At 47.6% G+C, this 10,931-nt stretch overlaps 1 protein-coding gene across 1 annotated transcript; it reads left to right on the forward strand.

The window, feature by feature from the left end:
* The first annotated feature begins 265 nt into the window (after positions 1-265).
* MARVELD1 (MARVEL domain containing 1) lies at positions 266-4,786 on the forward strand. Its single transcript, XM_084846620.1, has 2 exons — positions 266-3,487; positions 4,242-4,786. The coding sequence occupies exon 1, from the start codon at positions 434-436 to the stop codon at positions 959-961; it is 528 nt and encodes a 175-aa protein (XP_084702746.1). The 5' UTR covers positions 266-433; the 3' UTR covers positions 962-3,487; positions 4,242-4,786.
* The last annotated feature ends 6,145 nt before the right edge of the window (positions 4,787-10,931 follow it).

The raw sequence follows: 10,931 nt of genomic DNA on the forward strand, positions 1-10,931 counted from the left end.
GGCTGGAACTGATGGGAGTTGTAGTCAAAAACATCTGGAGGGCACCAAGCTAGAGAAGGCTGGTTTAGGCAGAGCTCCACTCGCCCAACTACTACAGCATGTGCAATATGGCTAAGGAAACTTTGATTCAGAAGCCTGTATTAATGGATATTTTGAGAGATCTCAGCAGGGACTGCAGGGGCGTGGAGGAGAGAGGGAATGAGTTGTTAGCAGAAGGATAGCGGGAGAGAACCACCCAGAGAAGAGGAGGGGCAAGGGGGAGAAAAGGGAGGGGCAGAGCCGGGAAACTGAGAGGCCCCAGTGCAGGAAAGACCGTTAAGCTGCAGATGTTTGGCAGCTGCAGGCAGAGGAAGTGCCTGAGAGGGAGCGGGTGAGATTTGCACGCCTGCAGAAGGCACTGGACAGGACAGAAGCTACCGGAGAGTGTTCCAGCATGCCTCTTCCACCACCCCCTTCCTCACCGCCACCCCCTTGCCCAGCATCTAGAGAGTCTCTGAGCCTGAACAGGCCCTTCCTGCGAAGTCCGCTGGGAATACTGCGCCTAGTGCAGCTGGTCTTGGGTGCTGGCTGCTGGGTGACTTTGGCAGCACACAAGTATGAAGGAGCCACCTACTTTGCTGTCTTTGCAGCAGTCCTGGTGTGGCTGCTCACCTTGGCCCTCTTCGGGCTCAGCCTGTTGGGCCGCTGGGCTCTGGTGCCAGTGCTGGGGACCCGCTGGCTTATGACTAACCTCATGCACGATCTGCTGGTTGGGGTCATTCTCTTTGCTGCTGCTGGGGGCATCATGGGCCAGAAGGCATATAAGTTGAGGTACTGCAACGTAGCAGGCTACACCCGCCCCTGCAGTTACAGTGGCTACTTGGCCGCCGCTGTCTTTGCAGCCTGCAGCGCCTTCTTGTACCTGCTCTCAGGACTCTACTGCCTGGTACGGCGTTTCCGGGGGCACCGTGACATCATCTGAAAGATGCAAGAAGACAGACAGATGGACAGACCCTTCTTCAGACAGCTGGACAACCTCACACACATCCTCCTCACAGACGGCTCCTTACTCCAGACCCATCCTTGCCTTCCTGATGACGGAGAGACAAAATGTCCCCTTTATCTCTCTAGTACTGATGGATGCTATTGCTCATTGACAGACTGGCCTTTTCATGAACGGATGGATGCACGCTTTCATCACCCAGAAGCTAGAAAGGGTATATCCTTAAGATGAAACCTGGGAGCCTGATTGTGGGTATTCACCATCTCTCTTCTTCCTTCACTTGGCAGGTGGGTCTCTGTGGGTCTGGGAAGGTTTGGCCTGGTCTGTGATTCCAGCATATGTGAATGGCACAGGATGCCCAGGAAGCCCGTGGTAATTCAGTATTATTCATAATCCTCACAGGAGTAGATTTTACTTAGTTTGTAGTCCTTGCCCATTTGTTTTTATACCATGTACATAAGATCTCACCCTATCACACTGAATTAATTAATATTTAGTAATCTTGAATATTCACCCCTTGGGGTGCTCCATTTGTTATTAATATTATCCTATTTCGGGACTTATAAACAAGAGCTTAGAAATCATCCCCAAAGGCTTCCGTGACCATTTTTTTTTTAGCCCAATGGTATTCCGTTCTTAATCAGATATGTATACATTATGATTTGTTTTTAAACTTTTACAGTTTTTGGATACAACCGTGGTATAGACATTACAGCACTTATAGCATAGCCTTACTCTAGTAACCAGTTCTTAGTTTCTAAAAATAGAGGTATCAAGACTCATGCCTGCTGGGAACTTGCATCTTCCAACCTAGAAGACCTGACTTTTAATCCCTGGTGTGGGCCATGGGCTATGCCTATTAAAATAAGAGATACACTTTGCATATGCTCAGAGAAGATCACCTTTGTTTTTACTATTTAGTATGTCCCAGAGTTAAGCACTGACACCAAAACTGGGATTCCAGAGCTGAACTCATGGGTTTGAGGTCTGAGCCCTAGCAAGCCTTCAAATTAAGTCCTCTGTGACCTTTGATCATAAATGTTGCTCTCATTACTCCCTGTATTAATTGATACTTCACTGGCCTGAAATCTCACTGGGCCATTGCCTCAACAAGCCACCCCAAAAGCCAATCTGTCATGGGATGGTAGGGAACATTGGAGCCTTCTACAGGAAGTGTGGCGGTGGGACAGGGAGTGAGAGCAGGGCCCCCTTGTAGAAAAGAGAAGGAGGTGCTGGTCATCAGCTGAGGCCAGAGTTGGAACCAGGGTTGTCCCAGTGTCAGCTATCTTTAAGAGACAGGTATTTTGGACTTAAGAATCTCTGGGGGCCCTAATCTAATGACCTCCTAAAGATGCCTTAGCTCAGGCTCCCAATAAAGATATCTTACTACCAAGGGATAGAGCTACGTTCTAGATTCCAGGCTGTGGTTAGCTCCTTTTATGGCAGGGCCATGTATCCTTCCGCTCCCATAATCCAGGGATACCTGCACAGTTTATTCTGCGTGAAGCACTAAGATACATCCCACCCTTGGTGGTAGAAAGCATGGTGTTTTATGGCTCCAGAGCAGCATGGAAGAGAAGCTCTGGACATAAATTTGCAAACAGGTAACTGCAGTTGCAATGTCAACCCGGAGGAAATTTCTCTCAAATCTGGCATGTGACTCCAAAGGGGGCTAAAAATCATCCAAGAAACAATTAAAAGAAAAAGTTACATCATATGGAAAGCTCCTGACAGGGTTAGGGCCCAGAGTGGCTGAATTCTCCAGTGCCTAGCAGGGAAACAGGATATGGTGCTGTCTGGCACTACACCAGAATATCTCGTGAGTGACTACGTATGACAGTGCTAGAATGTGTCTCCTGTAGCTATTCAAAGATTGGAGCCAGGGTCAACAACCCATTCAGGCTACAGTTACTGAAGACTTTGTTATACTCATGGATACATTGGAATTTACCACTGCCACCCCTGGAGGCAGACAGTGCCTCTGAAATGCAGAAGTGCCACCTCTCCAAACTTCCACCGTCGAATCATGCCAAGCTCCCTGAGCAGCTACTGTGACTGCCTTTGACTAAGATGCAACAGCTGAACTGCCTTTTATACCAATAGTTTTCAAATGGTGGAGAGGCCTTGTTCTTGTTGGAGTCTCACTCTCCCATCAGCAAGGGACCCTATTCCAGCACCGCCAAATGGGAAGCCCATTCCACCTGCCCTTTTGCTCATGACACAACGGCTCAGCAGTTTCAAAAAAATTCACCTACCTTCAGCTTCTGGATGTGCCTGATTTTCCTCCTCCTGTTCTATACTTAATGAAAACAATGTTCTCAGGCACTTTCATCTTCAGTATTGTGCTCTGCCAAGGGTAACAGCATCTCCAGCTTGGGGCACGGAGGAACTACTCAATGCCAATTATTTTGAAAGAAATCCACCCTTCTTCCTGGGTTGGCCAGGGTACGTCCTATGGCCAGGACATGGGCCCAGGGGAGTCTGTGATACTGCATCAACCAGGAGGTAAGAGCACCTGGATTTAAGATTTAGGAGAGGAGGAAGTGACCTTCAAATATACTAAGGTAGCTTCCCCCAACTTTGTGGCTTCCAGATGTTTTGGACTATAACTCCCAGCATTCCTGACCATTGGCCATGCTGGCTGGGCAAATGGGAATTGATGTCCAAAATATCTGGAGGGTACCAGGCTGGGGAAAGCTGGACTAGGGGATGCACAGAAAGTAGGTCTAAACTTGGGAGGCAGGACAAATGGGGGCAGCATATTCAGCAGAGCTCTGTCACTGGCACCTTGGGAAAACCAGTGCCAGCTCCAAATGGGCAGCAGGAATAAAAGTTCCGCCCAAGTGTTCAGGTGGACCCTTGGACCTGGGCAGGTTAATATTTGCATGGAAGAGGCCAACTGTCGGGCGGCTGGTGAGGGGCAGGAAAGAGAGAATGGGACACTATCTGTCATGGAGGGTAGAGCCCCATGTAACATGTTGACAGACAGCAGGCATGGTCATACCAAGGCAATTTGGTCAAGTGTTAAGAAGTAGAGGGTGGCAGCCCATGGGTTCTGTGTTCACACGACACGGCAAGCTGTGCTGGCGAGGGTAATTATGCAAATCCCCCTGGCACATGACTGGCATGCATGGCAGGGGGAAATAAGCCACTGTGACTTATTTCCCCTGCTGTGATTGTGCGGATCAGGGCACTGCTAGGTTTGAACAGTGAGAGGTGGTCTATCTGTGGTGTCAAAAGCTGTCTTTTTCCCTTGTAGGTGGTGAAGGCATCGTTCTGTTTGGAGTCCTGAGCCTCAGATATGCTGAAACCCAGAAGCCATCTGTCTCCATACTGAGGGCTCCCCATCCACCAGCTAGAGGAAGCCCCATCTTCTTGCTTGGTGTGGGGAGGGGAGGCAGGGGGTTTGCAACTTCCCTTCTAGGAACTGCTGGCCTGCTCTGTGTGTTTCCAGCCTTTCACATTGCAATGTGGAGTACATTTAGGAAAGGGCTGTGACACCCATTCAGTTTTGAGTATCTCATGACATGGTATGCTACTCTGGGAAAGGAAATCTGGGCCAAGGCTTTCTTGGTGAGAGGAGATGCACTAAACCATACGAGGCAAGTTTAAATATTTAGGGCTTTCCAAGTGGTTCTTACTATGATTCTTTCATTTCCCATTATGATGCTAATCCCTGTGCCTCAGTTCCTGCATCAGACTCTATTCTGGGTATGGTTCTGTCCATACATTTCTGACACCCCTCCACCTTAATTTCATAACTAATTCACATTCTTAATAAAGTTGTGTGTGGAGCATAAGTCTGTCATCTGTCAAGGTGTGTTCATGTGTTCATAATAGACCATTTCTTCCAAAATTCAGGAGCAGACCTCCTTCCAGTATCTCTGTGCTATTCCAAATGCACAGCCATAAAGGGGGGGGGGAGCTGTAGTCCAGATGTGTTGGAGCACAATTCCCATATCCCCCAGCCAGCATAAACAGCACATGATTTCTGCCAGGACTACACTCTCCCTTGAGCCTCAGAATAGAAAGGCTTACTCCGATACTTCTTATCCTATTCTCTCTCCAGTGTCCAAAGCCTGTAGGGCTGTGTTGGGGAGCCAATGGCCCCCAGCATCATCTCCCTCACCAGATGTAGTGGGGCACAGTCTTGCTTCCTGGACTGCCCCACTGGGAATCACTTCTTCTGCTGTGTGTGTGTTTGTGCATGCGCGAGAGTGAGTGAGAGAGATGGGGTGACACACAGAGAGAAAGAGCTATGGAATCTGGCAAACTCTACCCAACCTTGGCTCCAGTTCTTCCCACCATTGGTTGCAGCCTCCAACTGAATTTTTCCACGGCTCAGTGGCCCCTTATAGAAAAAAGGTTCTTCACCCCTGCTGTAGGGTTTCTTCTTTAGTCAGACCCTTCCAATTTGTTTCTACTAACCCTCATCCTGGTTCACTCAGCCTTTACAACTAGCAGGGCAGACCTCACATGCCCTGCTCCTGCCCATGTGGTTCAGTCATCACAAGATGTCAAGGAAGAAATCTGATTTGGAGATTGCATGAAAATAGTGAACTTGCTCTCACAGGAGTTCCCTGCCATCTCTGTCACTGCTGCTCGTGAAAGAGTTCAAACACTATATATTTTCCCTGTATCACTTAAAAATTCAGGCAAGTTCTCTCCCCTAAAAGGATTTTTTTTTTTTAAAGGAGGGGTGGTTGGAAGAAAACAGATGACAAAGAAAACAGATGACAAAGAAAAGGCAGAGGTGCTCAATTCCTACTTTGGCTCAGTCTTCTCCTAAAAGAGGGTCTATGACCCCCCCGGCAAAGGTGAAGTACAGGCTGAAGGGGCAGGATTGCAGCTTGAGAGCGATAGGCATATGGTCAAGGAACACCTAATTACTTTGAATGAGTTCAAATCTTCAGGGCCAGCTGGAGCTGCACCCTAGAGTAATAAAGGAACTGGCAGAAGAACTCTCAGAACCCCTGTCTATTCTGTTTGAGAAATCATGGAGGACAGGGGAAGTGCCAGATGACTGGAGAGCTAACGTCCCTATCTTCAAAAAGGGTAAAAAGGAGGAACCTGGGAACTACAGACCAGTCAGTCTGACATCAGTCCCTGGGAAAATTCTGGAGCAGATGAGAAAGCAATCCATCTGGAAGCACCTTGAAAACAATGCAGTGATTACTCGAAGCCAACATGGATTTGTCAAGAACAAGTCCTGCCAGATGAACCTGATCTCATTTTTTGATCAAGTAACCTCCCTTGTGGAATGTGGGAATGCTGTGGACATAATATACCTCAACTTCAGCAAAGCTTTCAACAAAGTGCCCCATGATATCCTGATGAGCAAACTAGCTCAAAGTGGGCTAGATGAAACAACGATCCGGTGGATCCACAGTTGGCTACAGAATCGGACTCAAAGAGTGCTTATCAATGGGACTTTCTCAAACTGGGGAGAGGTAACAAGTGGGGTACCACAGGGCTCAGTCCTGGGCCTAGTGCTCTTCAACATTTGTATTAATGACTTGGAGGAGGAGGTGCAAGGAATGCTGATCAAATTTGCAGATGACACAAAATTGGGGGGGGATAGCTAATACCTTGGAAGACAGAAACAAAATTCAAAGTGATCTGGATAGACTGGAGCGCTGGGCAGAAAACAACAGAATGGCATTTAATAGGGATAAATGCCAAGTTCTGCACCTAGGAAAAAGAAACCAAATGCACAGTTACAAGATGGGGGATACGTGGCTCAACAACACTACAAGTGAGAAGGATCTTGGAATTGTTGTCGATCACAAGCTGAATATGAGCCAACAATGTGATGTGGCTGCAAAAAAGGCAAATGCTCTTTTGGGCTGCATTAATAGAAGCATAGCTTCCAAATCCCGGGAAGTACTAGTTCCCCTCTACTCAGCACTGGTTAGGCCTCATCTGGAGTACTGTGTCCAGTTCTGTGCACCACACTTTAAGAAGGATGCAGACAAACTGGAGAGGGTTCAGAGGAGGGCAACAAAGATGATCAGGGGACTGGAAACAAAGCCCTATGAAGAGAGACTGAGGGGAGAGATGATGACGCTCTTCAAGTACTTGAAAGGTTGTCACAGAGAGGAAGGCCAGGATCTCTTCTTGATCATCCCAGAGTACAGGACATGGAATAATGGGCTCAAGTTACAGGAAGCCAGATTCCAGCTGAACATCAGGAAAAACTTCCTGACTGTTAGAGCAATATGACAATGGAACCAATTACCTAGGGAGGTGGTGGGCTTTCCCACACTGGAGGCATTCAAGATGAGGCTGGACAGCCATCTGTCAGGGATGCTCTAACTTGGATTCCTGCATTGAGCAGGGGGTTGGACTCGATGGCCTTGTAGGCCCCTTCCATCCCTACTATTCTATGATTCTATGAAGACTAGAATATCAACTACTTTTGGCTTCAGGGAGCTCTATTTATGGATAAGGATCCTGGAGTCTAAGTCATATTTAGAATAAAATTCTGCAAACACTGGAAGAAGATTTTGCAGTCTGGGTAACAGTTGTATTAAAGAACTTGTGCTGTGTGAACGTATAGTCCTACTATGTTGGCAGCCACTCATGCTACAGTTGCATTGGCTTAATTTAGTCACAATCCTACATGCTCCCAGTAGCAAAGTAGAAAACAAAATAATACAATATAAACAAGTGATAACACAGTAATACCATCTGACACTCTCACAGCAATGGGCTGGACACTTGTTTGGTTTTCTTTGATGGTTTCTACTTCAGGCCAGTCAATTAAATGGTAGCACTTGTTTGCAAGAGTGCTTACATTTCTAATGAAAAATGAAAGGATGCATTTCAGCTGGCTTCTTTTTGTTGAAGTTCTTTTTGTTAAAGCTCTCAATGTATTTTATGAGTTGAACCTATATGCAGTCAACAGAAAATACCACTGAGTTCACTGAAGCTTGCTCCCAGGTAACTATACGCAGGATTGCAGTCAGGCTGATCCTAATAAATGCGCTGCTGCTGGTGTGTGTGCGCACTTGTTTGTTTGTATGCATACACACACCGCCATGATAAGTTCCTGTTCCTCAAAATCTACAACTACATCACTGGGAGGGCAGCAACAGACACATCATGCAGCCACAAGCTCCAGACATCCCCTCAGAGAGGAATTTCAGTCTTGCAGCAGCCTGCTAACAACCAGTGTTTTGCTAGGCAAACAGACAGGCCCAGACAAAGAGGGAAGGAAAGACTGACATTCCAATCCCAACAGTCAGCTACCAGGCCCAGACAGTGGGAAGCTTGCATTCAGAACCCATAGGCTCCCCTGGAGAAGGATTCAAGTCCCACTGGGGGAACATTGCTCCCGCACGGGCAATCGTCGGAACACTCTGGACGTCACAGCTGGAAGAGAATGGGCCTCAGCAGGAGAAGCCACTGTGGAGCTCAATGGGAAAAAAGACAGCAATGAGAAAACTGCCTGAGTGACTACAGGGAGATGTTGAAGTGACCTCCGCAAGGCATGACGGCGTAGCTCACTTTTGGGATGTTCTACCAGCAACGATGTCAAATGGAAAAGTGGGGGACAGCAGGACTGGAACTGAAACCTCTCCGTCTGTGAAGCATACTACCAACATGCAAGGGAGAGAGCTTTTGTTATTTCCAGGGTCTCAACCCACAGCATGCCCCACCACCAACCCCATATGGCTGTTTAAGCCTTGCATAATGCACCCTCACTGAGTTCGCGTAACATGATCAGCCATGGCAACTGCCCGCTGCGGCTTGGGTATTAAAACGGGTGGTTGGCGTGCGCCACAACCCACTGTGGCTTAAATAAGCCACAGTAGGTTGCTGTGATCATGCAAACCCAGTCATATGACCTTCCTAATTTATTGTATATCCCTGTTTGTTGTAGCGTGCAATGTGTGCCCTTTCACCAGTATTACTGTCACCAAAGTTCCCACTTGTGTACCCAAAGTTCTCTAGAGATGGGGACAGAGGGCTGGATCCAGACTTGGTCTTACTTAGACTCATTGAAATCAATGGGACTTCAGTTATTCATGAGTAACTTAAGCCCCATTGATTTCAATGAGTCTACTCTGAGTAGGAGTAGAAATACATCTGGCTCCAATATAGAGCAATGTAGCCTCATGCCACATGCCTTGATGTATGAAATGTGTCTTCCCTGGCTGGGGCTTATGTGTCATTGGCTGCGTGCTGTGATTGATTGATTGCAGAACCAGCTGGAATCTTATCCTCCATTGTGGTTGTGGAGTCAGGGTGGGAGGAAGGATGGGGTCAGTCATCTGGGCTCTCCATTGACTTCAACGAGAATGTTTTAACTCACACCACCTCTTTTGCAGGCATAACATTACGCTGTCACCAGGAGTCTACCAACTCCTGAGTGAGCACAGGACAACAATTAAGACCCATTCCTCTCCCACCACATCCCAGCTCCACCCCTCTTCAGCCCCCATTTTTTGCCCCTTGTCACACCAACGTTGTGGCTGTGCTGGTTGAATGTCACACAGCTGCAACCATGATGCTGCACTAACATCACTCCATTACACACAAATGCATCTTTGGGCTCTGTTGGTGCAAGGGGACGTAGTAGTGATCCAGCAGGTGTAACTTGAGGATATAGGACTGCACTGTTAGTTTGTTCATCATACCTGTTTTAACTGATTAGTCCGGTAATTATATCCGCACAAATTTGCCCATGAACAAAACACAGTTCTGCAGAAAATACATCTTTTATTTTTAGATGATGAACCCTGTTGTGGCAACAGACATCTTGGAAGCATTCGTTGCTGTCAGTAAGAGGGTGCTTGCCACCCATGGTCTTGTAAACTTTTGTAAGTAACATTATAACAAATAACACATTTCTTTGTGATTGCTACCCAGTCAATCAGGCCCCCGTTTTATTGATTTTAAAGGGTTTTAATCACCTAACAATGAATTACTATTTTCAGAGGCATAGCAGGGTTAATCTGTTGCAGCAAAACCAACATGAATCTACAAAACATTTCAGTCCAGTTTGCAGGACAGTATGATGCCCCTCTGGTGGCAATTAGCCCCACTGCTTCCAAACCCTGGCTACGTTACCTGTTAGGCCAGCCACCAAAACCCAGGTCCCAGCACCAGGGATTTGATGCACGGAGGTGGCCCTTCCAAGGGCAGCCTCCCGCCAACTGCACAATCCTTGGGCCCACCTCATCTTCTAAACACTTCGAAACATGTGCTGATCAGCCCCTGTTGCTAGACAACCGCAACATTTCCCACACAACGGGACAAGTTATGCCAACCCGCTACTTTGCTTCATATCAACAACAGCCCTTTAGGACAAAATGTATTATCCACACTGCAAATGGAACTGCTTACTGTCCCCCTCCCCCAAATCTTAATACAGGAGAATGTAAAACCAGCCGTAAAACTGTAAATACATTTTGCTCAAGTTATTTTGCTTCCCCGCTAGACGTTGGGAGGGGCAGGAAGCCAAGCCAGGCTCGCTGGGTCTCCGTAGCCCCGCCTCGGGCCTCCGCCCTGCAGCTTCAGGCGTCGCGGGCGCATGTTCCAGCGCTGCCCTTACGCCTAAAACGTCTTGTTTTTTGTTTTTGTCCTCTTTTTAACAACGATCGCTGGGGGATCCTTAAAATGCTGAATGCTGCGGTGAATGCCACTTGCAGTACGTGTGAGATGCAATCACGCATGGCACATATTACACATCAATGGCCGGCTCTTTAAGTCAAAAGTAGCGCCACGTTGGACGGATGCAGACAGTGAATACAAAATCCAGGGAGCAGGGAAGCAGCAGCACACTGGGATTCAGGGGTGTGCGTGTGTGTGTGTGTGTGAGAGAGAGAAAGGATAATCTGAGATTGTAAAACAGCCTCTCCCAACCTGGTGCCTTCCAGATGTGCTGGCTGGCGATGATGGGAGTCGCAGTCCAACACATCAGGCAACAGGTTGGGGAAGGCTG

This window comes from Heloderma suspectum, chromosome 3, assembly GCF_057233095.1.
Source record: "Heloderma suspectum isolate Gila_16-S chromosome 3, 16-S_ref, whole genome shotgun sequence".
Classification (NCBI taxonomy): domain Eukaryota; kingdom Metazoa; phylum Chordata; class Lepidosauria; order Squamata; family Helodermatidae; genus Heloderma; species Heloderma suspectum.